At 41.8% G+C, this 19,624-nt stretch overlaps 1 protein-coding gene across 19 annotated transcripts in view; it reads right to left on the reverse strand.

The window, feature by feature from the left end:
• The window catches only part of RIC3 (RIC3 acetylcholine receptor chaperone), a 78,698-nt gene extending 59,454 nt beyond the window's left edge, over positions 1-19,244 (reverse strand). For 10 of the 19 annotated variants that reach the window (XR_002517094.2, XR_002517092.2, XR_002517088.2 and 7 more), the window contains exon 1: positions 10,970-11,193. Coding sequence is in view for 4 of the 19 variants with exons in the window: in XM_017948670.3 (XP_017804159.2) it covers positions 10,970-11,093 (124 nt within the window). In the remaining 15 variants the exon portion in view is untranslated. Of the gene's footprint in view, positions 1-10,969; positions 11,194-19,226 lie in introns of those variants that run through there. The other 9 variants (XM_031653308.1, XM_021926126.2, XM_017948672.3 and 6 more) reach the window with 6 other exon arrangements.
• Between the last annotated feature and the right edge of the window lie 380 nt (positions 19,245-19,624).

A 19,624-nucleotide genomic window follows, 5' to 3' on the forward strand; every position in this document is an offset into this window, starting at 1 on the left:
GAACAGCAGAGCAAAAAAAAAAAAAGATGTGCAGGTAGCTCTTCTAAAAGGACAGAAAAGATGGACAGACACATAAGCAACTAGCATGAAAGAGTGGCAAGACTTGGAAGAATGACAAGAGGAGGCCAAGGCCCAAAATAAATCCAGATTTACAAAAAGGCTAGCAAAAGCAAAAGGGGTGCTTTTAGTGATGTTTAGAGAAAAAAGGCAATTTGTCTTAGGACAAAATGGTAAGAAAACAGAACTTGTCAACCTCCATTTTGCTTTTATATCAAAGGGGATAAATTTCTGGTTCAGTGGAGAATTAACAATTCTAAGGACAAAAGTAAAGTCCCAGAGGAGGATAAATTCAAGTATATTCACTAAATAATTTCTATCAAGAGAACTGGGAAAGCTTCCAAATAAGGTCACTGAACTAAAAAAAAATTTAAGAAATTATGTTGGTAAAAAGTGAAGTCTTAAAAGAATGGAGATAGAGAACTACTGTTCCAGTCTGTGGAAAGCAGAAAGTGGATGAAAAACCCTACAAACTACAGAAGTGAACAGGTTGTAACTCTTGGGCTAGATTCTAAAAAGGATTCTTACATTTTTTTGAATGGATGTGGAAGGGAAAAGGAAGTACTTTTTTTCTGATTATAAAAGAAATGCATACCTATAGAAAATTGAGAAAGTACAGAAAAATTTAAAGAACCTCTCATAATTATGTGATCTAGAAATATCTACTGTTAAAATGTTGACGTCTTTCTAGTGAGTATATATCTTTACTTTTCACTGGTATCATACAATGTTCCCATGTCATTTAAAACTCTTTGCGAATATAAATTACTGAATTCATAATAGTCTATCACGTGGTTGCATGATCATTTATGTAACCATAATGAATGCAATAATAATAAGGTAATGGCTTACAAATGCTAACAGAGGAAGTCATGATCCCTAGGAGCCAGCTCTAATTAATTAACTCATTCTTTTGCTCATTCAATAAATATTTATTGTCTACTTATGTGCAGGCCTCATCTAAAGCTGGACACACAGCCATGAACAAAACAAATATAAATCCTTAGCCTCACGGAGCCTCCATTTTTTTTTTTTTTTTTAAGATGGAGTCTCACTCTGTTGCCCAGGCTGGAATGCGTGGCACAATCTCAGCTCACTGCAACCTCCACCTCCTGGGTTCAAGCAATTCTCTGCCTCAGTCTCCCAAATAGCTGGGATTACAGGCGCCTGCCAACAAGCCCAGCAAATTTTTGTATTTTTAGTAGAGACAGGGTTTCACCATGTTGGCCAGGCAGGTCTTGAACTCCTGACCTCGTGATCCACCCGCCTCGGCCTCCCAAAGTGCTGGGATTACAGGCGTGAGCCACCCCGCTCGGCCACAGAGCCCCCTTTCTAAGCAGGAAAAGAGACAATAAACAAGATAATGATAAATACTAAGGACAAAAAATAAGGCAGGGAGACGGGGTAGGACAGTGTTGGAAGTTAAGATTTTAGCTGGAATGGCCAGAGAAGGCATCAGGAAATGCAAGTTGAGAGAAAACACGAAGATCAAGGAAAAAGCATATGGATATCCAAAAGAAGAGCATTTCAAACCACAGAAGCAGCAAATGCAAAGGCAATGAATTGGGAGTATGCTTGGCATATTCAAGCAACAGTGAGGAAGCAGCCAGTGTGGCCACAACAAAGTGAGAAAGATACAAAAGTAGAAGCAAATGGGGAAGATAATTATATAGGACCTTTTGGGTCATGTATAGACTATCTTTTCATCTGAGCCAGGCAGTCGCTGGAGAGTTTTGGGGAGGGGAGAGATGTGAGTTGACTTAAGCTTCAACATAATACTATGGCAGCTATATTAAGAATAGACTGAAGTGGGGAAGGAAGAAGCAGACAAACCAGGGTGACAGAGTAAGATGGAATAGTGCAACCAAATAACCAACTGGTTGAATGACCCTAAACAAAACGTTTCCGTGACTACATTGATGGGACTCTAAAAGCAGTTTTAAATGACTAATACATTTAAAACAATAATTTGACCTACCAAGAAAACGTGCTGAGGCCGGGCATAGTGGCTCATGCCTGTAATTCCAGCACTTTGGGAGGCCAAGGCAGGAGGATTATCTGAGGTCAGGGGTTCGAGATCAGCCTGGCCAACATGGTGAAACCCTGTCTCTACTAAAAATACAAAAAAATTAGCCAGGCATGATGGTGGGCACCTGTAATACCAGCTATTCAGGAGTCTGAGGCAGGAGAATTGCTTGAACTTGGGAGGCAGAGGTTTCAGTGAGCTCAGATTCTGCCACCACCCTCCAGCCTGAGCAACAGAGCAAGACTCCGTCTCAAAAAACAAACAAAAAGAGAAAACATGCTGATCATAGTCAAAGGTAAAATTGTAAAAAAAAAAAAAAAAAAAAAAAAAAAGAAAGAAAAAAAGAAAAATTATAACATGGTAGGAAAAATTTGAACATCAACTAGATGTTTAATGACATTAAGGAAGTATTGATTTTTTAGGTGTGACAACGGTATTGTGGCTATATTTTAATAAGAATCCATTTTTAGAGATGTATACTGAAGCATTTAAGGATGAAAAATGATCCAGTGTCTAGGATTTCCTTCAAAATAATCCAGTGAGTGGGGGAAAAAGAGGGTGGGGATACCCACGACACAAGACTGGCCATATATTTATGGCTGCTGAAGCAGGGTGATACGGATTCATTTTACTACACTCTTAACTTTTGCTTATGTTAGAAAATGTCTTTAACAAAAAGTTTTTTAAAAATCAGGAATGGCACACAGCTAAGAAATGGTAAACAAATACACTGAATAAAACAATGAATGCTCTGAAAAAATTTCAAGAGCTAGAATTCTTGGCCAAATTTAAACAGATAAAATGCAACAGGGAAAACTACAAAGTCCTACATTTCATTCCGAAACATCAAATGAACAGTAGAAAATGAACAAAACCTATATGAGCAGCTCCTATTAAAAAGAAAAAAAAAAAAGGCACAGAATTATAACATACAGCAAAGTCAGCAAGTAAAATGCTACAAACTAAAGCAATCCCCAGAAAGCATTAAGTATAGAAAAAGAAAAGTGCAGGGAAACAACACATTGGTCTTTCATGAACTGTCTTAGATATGCTGTTATTTGCAGTTCTAAGAGCCTCTTCTAAGAGGGCTATGTTCAAATACTTGTAACTAGGTCATACCAGGAATTGAAGAGGGAGCTAGGGATATTAACACAGGAAAGAAGACTGAAGAAAGGGACATAATACCACTTTTTCAATTCCTGAATTAATCATCTTACACCTGTAAACCAAAAAGTATCTGGGACAGGCCTCAATCAATTTAGAAGTTTATTTTGCCAACATTAAGGACACGCCCAGGAGAGAGGTCTGTGCCTTTCTCCAAAGATGATTTTGAGGGCTTCAATATTTCAAGGGGAAAAGTATGCTGGAGGGGAAAGAAGGGTACGGTAATCCATATGTTGCAAGAGAAAACGAGTAGGTAGGGGAATAGTCAATTATGTATTCATCTGGTGCTCAGTAAATCGGTACTTTACATAAGATAAGGTGAACATAGGGTAGCTACCTGTGGAGATATTTAATTTTTTATCTGTAGCTACCTGCTTAGAAACAAAAGGAAAGGCAGTTTCTTGCATGACTCAGCTTTCAGCTTAATTTTTTCCTTTTGGCATAGTGAACTGGGGTCCCAAGTTTTTATTTTCCTTTCACACACCTTTAATCTACTTTTCCTCCATTCCTATTTTGGTAAAGGAAATCACCATCTACGCCTTCACCTAAACCTGAGAATAATCTAGATGTCTCCCTCTCCCTCACTTTCCAATTCTATTTTAAAATATCTCTTAAAATTGTTCTCTTTCTTCCAGTCTATCCATTGATAACCTCTCTTGCTCCAATATACATATTTTCCTTTGGAAACTCCTCTCAACTCCAGAGTGGATTCATCAGTATATTCTCTCTACCCACGGCACCACAAGTTAACTTAATTCAAGCCATTAACATGAGTGGATATGTTTGCTGGAACTTCTGGGAAAGAATCTGGGGAGTAGAGCTGGAAGGTGAGAGTGAAGGAGGACTTAAAAGAAAAGAGGCCTGGAGCTGTGCCCAGCAAAGTGCTGTAATCCTAGCATGTTAGGAGGCTGAGGTGGGACAATGACTTGAGGCCAGGAGTTCCAGGCCAGCTCTATACACACACATATATAAATTAGGCACTCTCACTTTCTCTGGGCAATTGCATGTGAGGCAGTAATGTCCGAAACTTTTTCAACCATTGTTACTACCCTGAGAGAGCAGCCAGGGTACAGAACCAACTTGAGAATGAACCCAGAGTGAAAAGGACACAGAAAATAAGAGCTGGAGCCCCAATGTGACAACTGTGAGTCTCTGGATCAAACCATACTGCAAGACAGTTCTAACACAGGGTCTTTTCATTTACACAAGTCAATAAATTCCCTGTCTTAAGACAAGTCAAGCTGACTTTTCTGTCACTTGTCACAAGCATCCTAACTGATGAGCCCAATGACAATGACTTGCTGATGCTCATGATGTCTCAACTGGATGACTACAACACTCTTCTTCCTGAAGAAATCCTCACAACGCAGTATCTACACTGCTGCTAGGGTGTCCTTTCTAAAACCAGGTTAAATGTTTCTCTTCTCCTTACACACTCAATGATGCCTCATCTGCCTTTAAAATAAAACCCAAACTCCTTAAGTATGACAGAAAAAAACCTTCACAATTTGGCCCATGGCAACTTCTCTGGTGTCTTCTCTCACAACTCTAAGGATACTTCAAGGTTCTATGTTTCTTTTCTTTTCTTTTTTCTTTTTTTGAGACAGAGTCTTGCTCTGTCGCCCAGGCTGGAATGCAGTGGCGGGATCTCAGCTCACTGCAACCTCCATCTCCCAGGTTCAAGTGATTCTCCTGCTTCAGCCTCCCAAGTAGCTGGAATTACAGGCGTGCACCATCACACCGGGCTAATTTTTATATTTTTAGTAGAGACAGGGTTTCTACGTGTTGGCCAGGCTGGTCTCGAACTCCTGGCCTCAAGCAATCTGCCCGCCTTGGGCTCCCCAAGTGCTGGAATTATAGACATGAGTCACTGCACCTGGCCCTAAGCCTCTGTGTTTCTTTGCTCTGTGTTTCTTCTGCCTAGAATGTCGTTCTTTTTCATCTGGATTATTTAAAAACAAAACAAAACAAAACACTTTAAGAGCTGCCTCCTCAATTTAGCCAAGGAAGGCAAAGCTGGGTTAACATCTAAATTTCAATTAATGTAATATGCCACATCAATAAAGGACAAAACCCACATAATCATCTCAACAGACATAGAGAAAAGTATTTGATAAAATTCAACACCCCTTCATAACGAAAAACACTCAACAAACTATGAATACAAGGGAACTTCCTCAACCTGACAAAAGGCATCTATGAAATGCCCCCAGATAACATTACATATGCTAGTATGAAAGCTTTCTTCTTAAGATCAAGGACAAGAAAGGATGTTTGTTCTTACCACTTCTATTCAACATTGTACTAAAGGTTCCAGCTAGGGCAGTAAGGCAAAGAAAAGTAAAAATAAAAATAAAAGGCATTCAGATTAAAAAAAAAAAAAAGTAAAACTATATGCAGATAACAAGTTCAGCAAGGTGACAAGACACAGTATTAATATACAAAACTAATTGTCTATACACTAAGGAACAATCTGAAAACAAAATTTATAACAACATCAAAAAGAATAAAATACTTATGAATATATTTAACAAAATAAGACTTTCACACTAAAAACTACAACCTCCTTTAAAATAAATTAAAGACCTAGATAAATAAAAAAGAAATCCTGTGTTCATAGACTGAAAGATTTAATATTGGTAAGATGGCAGTACTCTCCAAACTGCTTCAGTTCACTATATCAAAATCCCAGCTGGCAATTTTTTTTTTTTTTTGGCAGAAACTAAAGTGATGATCCAAAATTCATATGGAAATGCTGGGTCACAGGACCCAAAATAGCAAAACAATCTTGAAAAAGAAGAACAAAGTTGGAGGACACATTTCATGATTTCATAACTTAGAAAAGTACAATAATTAAGACAGCATGGTACTGGCATAAGGATAAGTGTATAGATTAATGTAATATAATTGAGAGTCCAGAAATAAACTCTTACATTTAGAGTCAACTGATTTGACATGGGTGCCAGGACAATTCAATGAGAAAAGAATAGTCTTTTCAACAAATGGTGCTGGGGCAACTATATATCCACATGAAGTTGGACTCCTACCCTACCCATATACACAAATTAATTCAAAGGGATCAAAGACTTAACTGCAGGAGCAAAAACTATAAAACTTGAAAACATAGGCATAAATCTTCATGACCTTGGATTTGGCAGTTTGTCTCAGATATGACACCAAAAGCAGAAGAAACAAAAGAAAAAAGTAGATAAACTGGATTTCATCAAAATGTAAAACTTTTCTTATTCAAAGGGCACCATCAAGAAAGTGAAGGCAACCACTGAATGGAAGAAAATATTTGCAAATCATATATCTGATAACAGACTTGTACCTAGAATATACAAAGAACTCTTACAACTCAACAATAAAAAGACCAGAGGCCAAGTGTGGTGACTCACACCTGTAATCCCAGTGCTTCAGGAGGCCAAGGTGGGAGGATCACTTGAGACCAGAAGTTCAAGACCAGCCTGGGAAATACAGTGACAGCCTCATCTCTGCCAAAATATTTTAAAAATTAGCCAGGTATGGTGGCACACACCTGTAGTCCTGGTTACCTGGGAGGGTGAGGTGGGAAAATCACTTGAGCCCAGGAGTTTGGGGCTGCAGTGAGCAATGATGGCACCACTGTACTCCAGCCTGTGCACCAGGGTGAGACCCTGTCTCTCTCTCAAAAAAAAAAAAAAAAAGACAAGTAATCCAACTTTTAAAGAGGGTTAAAAGGACCTGAATAGACGTTTCTCCAAAACAAGATATACAAATAGACAAAGAGTGAATAAACACACAAAAAATGCTCAATGTCATTAGTCATCAGGGAAGTGCAAATAAAATCACACAATGAGATACCATTTCATTCCCATTAAGATGGCTATAATCAAGAAGATGGATAACAAACAAGTATTGACAAGAAACCAGAAGCCCTCTTACACTGCTGTTGGTCATGTAAAATGATACAGCTGCTTTGGAAAATGGTCTGGCAGTTCCTCAAAAGGTTAAACAGGTAATAACCATATGACCTAGAAATTCCACGCTTAGTTCCAGCCACGCTGGAATGCTCACATTTTCCAAATGTACACACCCAAGAGAAATGAAAACATTAAGTCCACACAAAAATTTGTATACAGACATCAGTAGCAACATTATTCATAATAGCTAAAAGGCAAAACTTCAATGTCCATCAATTGATTAATGAATAAATGAAATGTGGTATATCCACACAATGAAATATTATTCAGCCATAGAAAGAAGTACTGCTACATGCTACAACATGGATGAACCTTGAAAACATTATGCTAGTTAAGAGACATCAGTCACAAAAGATCAGATATTATATGATTCCATTTATATGAAAGGTCTAGAACAGGCAAATCTATAGAGACATAAAGTAGATCAGTGGTTCCCTAGGGCTGGAGGTGGGGTGGGGGATTTGTGGAGTAATAGCTAAAAAGTATGGGGTTTCTTTGGGGGCTGAAGAAATATTCTAAAATTGATTGTGGTGATGGTTGCACAACTCTGAATATACTGAAACCCAATAAATTGTAAACTTTAAGTGGGTGAATTGTATGATATGTAAATTAGATCTCAAGAAAGCTGTTATCAAAAAAAAAAAAAAAGACTTCCCTCCTCTATGTTCTATGAAATCCGTCTTTTTTTTTTTTTCTTTTTTGGCAGGGTCTCACTCTGTTGCCCAGGATGCAGTGCAGTTACAAAATCACACCTCACTGTAGCCTTGACCTCCAGACCTCAAAGGATCCTCCCACCTCAGGCTATAGGTACACACCACCATGCCCAGCTAATTGAAAAAAAACAAAACAAAACTTTTTTTTTAGAGATGGGGGGTCTTGTTATATTGCCCAAGCTGATCTTGAACTCCCAGGCTCAAGCAATCCTCCTGCCTCAGCCTCTCAAAGTGCTGGGATTACAGGCATGAGCTGTCGCACCTGGTGTATGAAACCCTTCTTAAGTCCCAATAACACTGACCATTGCATACGTGTCTCCACTGTTCCCTGTGCAGATTTGAGTAACTGTGACCAACACCCTTGCATTTACCTGCTGACATGTCTGTTTTGCATTTATCTGTTGACATGTCTGCTTTCCTTTACTAAACTGTAGCCTCCTCAAAGCATGGAGTGCACTCAGTTTTTCTTGGAACACATAGTGTCTGTATACTGTGTGCATAGTATGTGATATGGTACATCATAAATATTTGTTAAAAGACGATCTTAAAGGCTTTCATGTGGAAAGGGAACTGTGTTTGTTTCACGCACATCAATGGGCAAAAATGGAAGACATAATGACATGTATTTTTAAGAATTTTCAAATACTCAGGGTTATCCCTTTCTTCAAAGCAGGGATTTCTGGGTTCTGTGAATTCTCTGATGATACTGAAATTCTGAGTACATTTATAGAGTACGTACATTTTTCTAGAGAGAAAATACAGTTTTAGGCTGAGTGCAGTGGCTCACACCTGTAATCCCAACACTTTGGAAGGCCGAGGCAGAAGGATCACTTGAGCCCATGAGTTCGACACCAGCCTAGGCAAAACAATGAGACCCCCATCTCCACACAAAAACAAAAACAAACAAACAAACACAAATTTTTAAATTAGCCAGGCATAGTGGCATGTGCCTGTAGTCTCAGTTACTTGGGAAGCTGAGGTGGGAGGATCAGTTGAGCCCTGGAAGGAGAGGCTGGTGTGAGCTGTGATCATGACTCTGCACTCTAGCCTGGGTGACAGGGTGAGACCCAGGGAAACGGAAAAGAAAGGGAAAGGGGGCCAGGAAGAGAGGAAGGGAGGGAGGGAGGGAGGGAGGAAGGGAGAAAGGAGAGAGAAAGAAAGAAAATACATAGCTTTTATAAGATTGTCAAAGAGGTATGTAACCCCAAAATGGTTAAGATTCATTGCTGCAAGTTTCAGTAACTGGAATGTATCATTCCAGGTAAGTTTTTTCCTAGGTTATACTACTTCAGTAGCTACTCTTTCTCAAAAACAGAATTTACAATATTAGTAGCTTAATAATCTTAAGGTATTTATTGACTGCCCATTATATGCCAGGTACTGAAGAAATAGTGATAAACAAGATAAAGTCCCTACCCTTGCAAACTTACATTCTAGAAGGTGGAGACAAAAAAACAAGTAAACACTTAAGAATATTCTATATCATATAGTGATGCCTATCAGGAAGAATATAAAACATGATAAAATAGGGGATGATGAGAGGAAAGAGTTATTTTAGTTAGTGTCATCAGGGGAAGTCTCTCTAAGGAGGTTTCATTTGAGCAGAAATTTGAACGATGAGAAGGGCACTGAGGGAAGAGCACAGCACTTCAGGAATAAAGAGAACTGAAAGTACAAAGATCCTAAGATGAGAACACTGAATACCAACACTTGTTGGTTGTTCTCAAGGCACTCTACTCTATATTTTTTACAATGTTCAGAAGAGTGTCTCCCACTCACAGTCAATAGTACTTGTTCAAGATAATTCACCATAATGGAAAGACAAGTAAAAAAAAAACCAAAAAACTGTTTTCGAAGAATCTTCACTGTTCAGGATCATCATGAATTTACTCTTCTTCAAGGTAGACAATATCATTAGACAAAGTAGGTAAAAATCTTTGGGATTACTGCAGTGAGACAGAAAGAAAAAAAAAAGAACAAATATGCAAATATGTTTTAGAAGTCTCTTCCAGGTGGATAGTCTTACAAGCACAAAGATTATCAGGCAAATTCTATAAACAGAATTATGTGTTCAATCTGCCCTCCACCCCTGAAGCTTGGTGCTTTGCATTTATAGCGTGTATGATGCTCAAGAGAATGGAACTACAGCCAATGTGTATTAAGCAGAGAGAAGTGGATTACAGTTCAAAAGGAGCTGTCCAGCAATCAACAGTTTAAACATTACTGGAAGAGTTCAGACACCATAAAATCATGTCTCAAAGATGTTACAAGGATAATTTACAGGAGAAAGTTACCAGTAGAACTTCACGACCTGTAGAGAATTGTTCTGGTTCCTTCTCCCAGCCTTCAGCACCATGCCTTTACACTCATTCTGTAAAAGGCCCCAGTGCAGCTAAGAGGATGAATTTTTAAACGCCACATACATCATGCCAACAACGAACAATTAACAGATAAATACTGCTTCAATAAGGGGAACGTAATAATTCGTTCATAACCACACCTCAGCAACTGAAACTAGGGTTATTAAAATCTTCAAGATATATTTTTAAAGGCACAAGAAGACCCTGAAGCAGTGAGAGCCCAGCACCAAGTTGAAAAAAACATAACGAATTAAGGTTTGCTGTACCAATTGCATTTGCCTTGATTTCGTACGAAGCGGCTCGTCAGCAAGTACACGGAAAACCTAAAGAGGAAAACCCAACTGGGAACCCTTGGCTCAAAGCACGTGTACAAATGGTGACAAGATGAGTTAAATCAGTGGGGTAAGAGAAAAGTGGCTGCGCGTAAACGGGAGTATGCAAGGCCACCTAGAGGATGCCCAGGCATGCACGCATACATTCCAGCAGCAGAACCATCTGGGCCGCCACCCGCTGATAACAATGGAACCGTGGGGACTGGCCCTTCAACGCCGTCTCGTCCGCCCTCTCCTGTCAGTTTGGTGGATATTTCGGTGAAGGCTGCAGACTCTCAGAGTCACCCCTCCCTCGAGCAGCGTTCTCCGTACTCTTCGGCGCCAGGAAGCTTAGAGAGAGCTGGCCTGCTCTTACCTTCAGGTGTCGGCGGCGGCTCCTGCCGCTTCCCGCGGGACAGGAAGGCCTTGGGCAGCAGCAGCGACAGAGCCAGGACAAGCCCAGAAGCCAGAGCAACTCTCTGCACTGTGGAGTACGCCATGACTGCTCACGGCGGTCGCAGGTGCAAACGCCAAGCGGAACCGGAACCGGAACCGGAACCGCAGCGCAGGCTGCCGCTCCCGATCAAACCGCGGGCGGCGCGGACGGCGTCGCGCGAGGGACAAGGTGTGCGAGGCGCCTGCACCTTCATCTCCAGCGTCGAGCTGACCTGCTCCTCCGGCGTGGTTACCCGTCGCTGTAAAGGGTACCGTCGCCTTCCTATTCATACTAACTAAAAACTCCTCCCTCACTCCCCATGTTCATCTGTTACTGAGTCCTGTGCATTCTACCTCCTACACATCGTGCCCGGATCTCTATCCCCACTTACCACCACTGCCCCCCACCCACCCGTAAACCACAACATCGAGTTTCTCCTCATCTCCATGAATTCACTGTCTTCCAGCTTCCACTCATACCCCTCTCTTTCATTATCCAGCTGCAGCCACAGGTGATAATGCTAAAACAGAAGACTATTTCTCTGTCTCTCCAGCTTACAACCTTTTAACTCTCCACTATCTTCAGAACAATAGTCAAAGTCCTTTCTATAACCTCAACGCCCTGCATGATCTGGTCTTACCAATGCTCCTTCCAAACTGGATGATTTGCTATTTCTTTAGCATATTGCTTGTCTTCAGGTAAGCTTTGCTCGTCCTGTTCCCACTGCCTGGAAAATTCCTGACACCATCTCCACTTATCAAAAACTTCTCTGAAGAACAGCTTAAAAATACTGCTCTCTCGAAACTTTTTCAGTCAGCCTCTCCTTCCTCTGTAATCCCGCCGTTCTTTGTTACTGTCTTCATTTGTTCATGTAGCATTATTTTAGTTTTTACTATGTATTAGACCCTCAACTTGGCACTACAGGTCTGATAAATAAAACGGATTCCCTTTGTAGGGCAGATAATGATATAAACCAAAAAATGCAGGAAATATTCTGGACCCCCGAGCAGTCTGCTCAACTGGTACGAGGAAAAGTCAAGAAAAGCTCCTTTGAGAAGGTGAAATTGAGTTCGTTGTTGAAAAATGAGTAACTTACTAGGCAGACAGGTGGGAGGGGTTAGAAAGGTAGTCCAGGAAAAGGAGACCAAAAAAATAAAGGCAAAGCTGGAAGCTTCCTGGTGTGTTCAGAAAGCTATTGGTAATTCATTTTGGCAGGGCAATAGAGTAGTGACAGGACACGAAGTGCACAAATATAAGCAGGAGCTACATTGTGAAAAGCTTAGGTAGAACTTCCAGGTAAATATGGCAGATGTAACATATGCATTTATCTTTGTTTTCCCGAGACAGTGCCCCAAAATGAACATAAATAAAGTGTATAAACTACAAGACTAAATACAGTGATAGAAAACATGACAGCAGATGAGAAATGTCAATTTTGTAAGACACACGCAACACTGTCCAATAGAAACATAATGCCAGCCACATATGTAATTTAAAATTTTCCAGTAGCCACATTTAAAAAATAAAAAGAAGTAAAATTTATTTTAATAGTATTTTAAACCAAGATATCAAAAATATTTCAAATTTTATCAGCACGATAGTGTGGGTCGTTGGCGCCCACATTAGACAGCACGGGTGAAGAGCATAAAAAGTTAAATGGCTGTGGAGGGAAAGCCTGTAAGGAGTAAACTAATTTGCCACTCAAAACCCATGCTCTTAAGAATTGGAGGTACTGGGTTCCTTTAAAGCCGAGGGTGCGGAGTGGGTCTGAATGAAGAATTGGCTGGAAATCTGACTAAAAAGCAGTTGAGACTGGGCACGGTGGCTCACACCTATAATCCCAGGACTTTGGGAGGCCAAGTCTGGAGGATGGCTTGAGACCAAGAGTTCAAGGCCAGCCTGGGCAACATAGTGAGAGCCCTAATCTCTACCCAAAAAAATGTGAAAAATTAACCAGGTATGGTGATGTGCACCTGTAGTCCCAACTACTCAGGAAGCTGAGGTGGGAAGATTACTTGAGCCCAAGAGTTTGAAGCTACAGTGAGCTATGATTGTGTGAACCACAATTAGTTATGATATATAAGATGATAATAATGCCTGAATGAAGCCAGTAGGGGCACCCACTCCAGCCAGGATGACAGAGTGAGACCCTGTCTCTAAAAAAAAAAAAAAAAAAAAAATTGTTTAATTTTTTTAAAGCAATGGATATCTTCTGAATCTCTTTCCTTGATTCATGCAGCCAGATGGGTGCCCCTGCTGGCTTCACTCAGGCATTATTATCATTGATGTTATTAACATCACTAAAAGTTAGAGTACTGATTATGTTCTAGGCATCTTACATATCATAATTAATCCTCCCAATAACTTTAAGAGGTAAGCAATATTATGGGTATCATTTTACAGGTAAGAAAATGGAGTCTCAGAAAACATAATTTACTTGCCAGTAATTACACAGTATAAACTGGAAGCTATGATTTGAACACAGGCATGCTTACTCAAGAATTTGCCGTCTTAGCTACCATGTTTACTCTCTGGGGAGGTTTAGTCAGAAAACCACTGGACTCCTGGACTATAGGTGCAGATTAAGGAGGAGGTGACTAATGGGATGTGCTCTCTAAGAGATACAGAGGAGTCTGGAATGACTGCTCCCCACCCCCAAATTCTAGCTTGGGTAACTGGGTAGACATTGATTCTATGTAACATGATTTTAAGAAGAGAAGAATCAGGTTTGTGAGAAAGATGAGTTCAGATTTTGACTAGCTGAATTTGAAGTTCCATGAAATATCCAAGTAGAAATATCCAGTTGGATATATGGGCCTGGAGCTCAGAAGAGACGTTTGGGCTAGAAATAATATGGAAATCATCAGCCCATCTATAGTAAATGAAGTCTGGCAGAAGATGACATTAGTGAGAGTGCTCATGTGAAGTTATAAGAAGCCACAGTGGAAACCTAGGTTACAACATTATGTTGAAGTTCCCATGTATGAGGACAGAAATATGGTGGGAAATTTCTGATCCAAGTGTTAAAATCTTCAACGAATGTGGAGTTACTACAAGATTGGAAGGTGACAGGAACAGAAGAAGTAATAAGCAGCCAGATGACATGCTCTTCTAAGGAGCTGTGGTTTATTTTTTTATTATTATTTTTATTTATTTATTTATTTATTTATTTATTTATTTATTTATTTATTTATTTTGAGACAGAGTCTTGCTCTGTCACCAAGGCTGCAGTGCAGTGGTGCGATCTCAGCTTACTGCAAGCTCCTCCTCCTGGGTTCACGCCATTCTTCTGCCTCAGCCTTCCAAGTAGCTGGGATTACAAGCACCTGCCACCACACCTGGCTAATTTTTTTTTTTTTTGTATTTTTAGTAGAGACAGGATTTCACCGTATTAGCCAGGATGGTCTCGATCTCCTGACCTTGTGATCCACCCGCCTCGGCCTCCCAAAGTGCTGGGATTACAGGCGTGAGTCACTGCACCTGGCCGGGAGCTGTGTTTTTTAAAGGAAGAAGAGGAAGAAGCAATTTGGAAGCAGCAAGGGGGAACAAGTTGGGCATCTATTCTATTCCCTGGCTTTGAGCTGTAGGAAGAAAAATAGCTCTTACTTTGGGAGATCTGCAAGGGAAACAGAGCCCCGAGGCAACAGCCTAGTTTTCATTAGAAGAAGACAGGCCAGGTGCAGTGGCTCACATCTGTAATCCCGGCACTTTGGGAGGCTGAGGGGGGCGGATCACGAGGTCAAGAAATCAAGACCACCCTGGCCAACATGAAGAAACCTGTCTCTACTAAAAATACAAAAATTAGCTGGGTGTGATGATGCATGCCTGTAATCCCAGCTACCTGGGAGGCTGAGGCAGGAGAATTGCTTGAACCTGGGAGGCAGAGGTCGCGGTGAGCTGAGATCACCGCTCACCACTGCACTCCAGCCTGGCAACAGAGTGAGAGTCCATCTCGAAGGAAAAGGAGGAGGAGGAGGAAGAGGAGAGGGAGGAGGAGGAGGAGGAGAAAAAGGAGGAGGAGGAGGAGGAGGTTAAGATAAACTTCAAAGAAGTCAAGGGTATAGGAGTTTTTCTGATGATAGATCTTGACTCTATATGGCACGGTAAGTGGAAGGTTTGGAAGTCAGAAATGGAGTCAGAGTAAAATATGAAGTGAGCAGAATGGAGATGAGGGGCCATGTGCAAACTAATGACCTTGGGGACTTGGACTTTAGATGGTGGCCAAAGTAAATGGGCAGAGATCATGATCTCATTAGTCCTGGAAGTGGCCGAGAGAAAGGTGAAAGCAGCAAGTTATAGTCCAGAGTATTTGGCTTGGAACATATTCATTGTTACAGTCAGTTGGGATGTGCGCCTGGAAGACATGGGAGCCTCCTCAAGGCGACAGAGCTGGTAGGCAGCTCATGGAGCTGGGGCAGCTTGGAGTGGGACCTGGGATGGCTGCTGTCTCTGGTGGCTAGAGGTATAACATCAGAGCTGGGAGTGCACTAAAATTGAAGATCTTAAGGGTTTAGGTTTTCCAGTAAAGTACTGGTAGGGGGCTGGGCATGGTGGCTCATGCCTGTAATCCTAGCACTTTGGGAGGCCTAGGTGGGTGGATCACCTGAGGTCTGGAGTTTGAGACCAGCCTGGCCAGCATGGTAAAACCCTGTCTCTACTGAAAATACAAAAATTAGCCAGGCATGATGGTGCATGCCTGTAATACCAGCTATCCAGGAGGCTGAGGCAGGAGAATGGCTTGAACCCAGGAGGCAGAGGTTGCAGTGAGTCGAGATCGCGCCACTGCACTCAGCCTTGATGACAGAGCAAGACTCTGTCTCAAAAAAAAAAAAAAAAAAAAAAAAAGTATTGGTAGGGAATTCAGATCAAAGCTCAAAAGTCTAATGGCTATAGGCTGAAGAAGGAGGAAATGACAAGGAAGTAGAGATGGCAAGTACAGCCCACTGTATATGGAGCTGGCATGAAAAGAAGGGATAAAAGTTACGGTGATAACTTGAGGGTGCCTTTTCTAAGGGAAGAGAAAAGCGTGTTTATACATTTAGAGGAAAAATGTCAGAAAAGAGGAGATGGAAAATAGAGGAGCAAGGGAGATCAATGTAGGAGCAAAGCCCAGATTGTGGAGCAGACATGGGAACCAGACATTGAGTTCCCTGGCAGTAGGGATCAGCTCAGAGGAAAGGAGATGGAGTGGGTTCAGGTGCATATGTTAATAAAAGGAGTGGTGCAGGGACAGAAAGTCATGGGGTTCATTTCTCATTGCCTTCATTTTCTTGGTAAAGGATATGTTTGGGCCATTATCTGAGAAAGGACTCAGGGTGGGGTGGGAGGAATTCTTGAGTGTAGTGAAGGTTTGAAAATAGGCAAAGAGGTATTCAGGAATCACTCCAGCTTTGCACAGGGGCTCCCTTTGGAGCTTAAATGCAACCAGAGATTTTCTGTTCTCTCCCTGCGGGCTTAAAAGCATCTTCTAACCAGTATATTCTGGGCTGGACTTGGCATCCCCAAAACATCCTTTGAGACTAGTAGCCTCCCAGGGGTCCATTCTGGAAGACTAAAGGTGGTCAGGGGAAGGGAGACTGAGAGGTCCTTAGGGATTAGTTGTCAGTTGTCTCAATTCTCTTTTTATTAGATTAAAGGGAAAACTGGGATCTACAAAGGGGCAAAGATTTGCTATGGATCACCCTGATCATTCATGTCTGCACTGGGATTGAAGCCCAGTTCTCCCAACTCCCAGAGCAGGATTCTCTACACTACCTCTGCTGTGTCTGCCAGTTCTTTTGGACAGCAAAGAGGAAATAGTCTTCAAAAACAATAGCTAAACCCTTCATTTGCTGAACTTTAGAAATCTATTTATTCCTTGTGTATTTTTCCTATCTGACAGTCTGTAGGAAAGTGCCCCAGAATGTTTATCATTATGAGTTGGAAGCCTTCGTTCATGAAATCACTCCTAAAGTCAAAATTTGTTTAACATCAGGGCACTTGAATTCTAACATGGGGAAGGGAAATTGAGGAAACTATATATATATATATTTTGTTTTAAGACAGAGTCTCGCTGTGTCGCCAGGCTGGAGTGCAGTGGCACAATCTCAGCTCACTGCAACCTCCAACTCCCTGGTACAAGCAACTATCCTGCCTCAGTCTCCCTAGTAGCTGGGATTACAGGCACATGCCACCACACCCACCTAATTTCTGTACTTTTAGTAGAGATGGGGTTTCACCATGTTGGCCAGGATGGTCTCGATCTCCTGACCTCATGATCTGCCTGCCTCGGCCTCCCAAAGTGCTGGGATTACAGGCATGAGCCACCGCACCCGGCCAGGCTTTATTTCTAGGGCATTTACTTATAAGTCATTGTGGAAAAACTTCTCCCGGGATTAAGTTGACAGCTGTTTCTTTATTTCCTAAATATAAGGTCTCCCTGGAAGACAGGCCCATGAGGAGCTGAAGAAAGAAGTGGGAGGACAGAGGAGAACTCACACAAGATGTTTGCAGAAGAAAGAATTCAGATTGGAAAATAAAAATGGGAGAGAAGCCACGGAGGGATGGGAAGAAAATAGAAGAAAGAGGAAGACCAAGAAGGAAGAAAATGGACATGAAGTGGTTGCCTTCTTTGAACTCCCTGCAAGGGAAACAGAGCCCAGAGGCAATAGCCTAGTTTTCAGGAGACTCCATGGTCTCCTAAGTCTTATCCGTTGTGCTTTACCCTCCAGACCAGGCTGGAATCTGAGCTTGGGATCCTCTCCTGCTCAAAAGCCTTCCATGACTCCCTTTGGCTACCATATTTAGTCTCAGCTCATTGACCACCCTTCCAAGGGCTCTCATCCTTGAAGTAGAATTCATTCCCTTGCCCAAAATCATCCCCTCATCTCTAGGCCAGCATGAGCTCTGTGTATTCCTCTCTTAAGATGCTCCTTTACCCAATTTTCTTCCCTCCTTGCCTTTCATAGCCAATCTTCCCTAAAATATAAGGCCCAAACACTATGAACTTTTTTCAGGAGGCTCTCCCAGATTCCATCCCATGCTGACTCTTCCTTTCACTAGATTCCTGTGGACACTGTTTCTCATGGGTTTTTTGGGCCTTTTCACCTAGTTGGGAGTCCCAGGAGGATAGGATGCTTCTCCCATGGCATGGCTGAGCACAGAACTCGTTCATGGCAGGTGTTTATTCAGGTATGAGGCTGCTAGTTTCTCAAACACACATTGATTCTGCCACTGTTCTGAGCAACTAGACCTCTCTCCAGGAATCAGCAATCAGTTTCCTTGAAGAGTCACCCCAGAAAATCTCATTTCAAAAAGACTGAATTTGCCACCAAATTTGTCCCTGAAGTGACTGTAATGATTAATTGTGTGTTAATTTGGCTGGGTGATGGTGCCTAGATATGTGGTCATGCTTAATTCTGGATGTTTCTGTGAGGGTGTTTTTGGATGAGATGAACATTTGAATCGGCAGACTTTGAGTAAAGGAGATTGCTCTTCATAATGTGAGTGGGCCTTATCCAATCAGTTGGAGGCCTGAATAGAACAAAAGACCCACTTCCCCCAGCAAGAAGCAATTCTGTAGCCAACCGAACTTTGGATTTGAACTGCAGCATCTGTCTTTCCTGGGTCTGCAGCCTTTGGCCCACCTTGCAGAGTTTGGATTTGCCAGCTTCTAAAATCACATGAGCCAGTTGCCTAAAGTAAATCTCTGTCTCACACTCTCTCTCTCTCTCCCTCTGTCCACTGTGGAGTCCCCATTGTGGAGAGTCATACACCTTACTACAGGCAGGAAATCAAGGTGGTTAGCAGGAAAATGAGACCCAGGTACCCAGAACACTGAGCAGAAGGGAGCAAGGCCTGTAACTCCAAAGTTTACAATGAAGAGGTTAGAGAAGACAGGCAAGAGATGGGACAGAATGCACAGAACAGCATATGGGACCTGGACTTTGAACAATGGGTAGAATTTTGATCAGGGATAAGGGAAATATGATGAACACCTGCCAATAGTGGATGTCCACAATCTTTGAATACCCTTTCTTCATTTGATATTATCCATATTGAGAGTCTCAGGTTCTCAATGTATAAGCCAACAAACTACATTTCCTGGCCCCTTGCTACTAGGCAAATAGTTAATTGTTTCCCCCATCAGACATACCCATGTCCAACTTTGGTTTGAAAGTTATCTGTGAGAGGAAACAGCAATGCTTGCTTGGCCTACCTCTTTTGGTGGGTGAGGCAGCAGCAGAGGTGGGATGTTCCTGTGGCTGGTAGCCACAACGCAGTTTCCCAACAGGCAGAGCAGAGACCATGCAGGTCTGGGATCTGTGGCACTGGAGCGTCCTTATAAGGCCAGTTCTGTGGTGTGGTTCTGGGAGTTATTCCAAGCTCTGGGGCCCCAGTTTTGTCATCTGTGAAATGGAGAGTGTGCTGCCTCCCTCCCACTGAGCCAGCAAATGTGTTGGAGCCTGGAAGGCAATCATGTGTGAGATAAAAACAGTAGCAGCTGCTGCCACTCAAAGGCAGGTCTGAAGAAAGAAAATTGGAATCAGAAAAAGGAAGAGTTTTCCAGGAAAACCTTTGGGAGGAAGACTCTAGAAGACCCACATTTCTTATCCT

The sequence above is a fragment of the Papio anubis genome, chromosome 12 (assembly GCF_008728515.1).
Source record: "Papio anubis isolate 15944 chromosome 12, Panubis1.0, whole genome shotgun sequence".
Taxonomy (NCBI): Eukaryota; Metazoa; Chordata; class Mammalia; order Primates; family Cercopithecidae; genus Papio; species Papio anubis.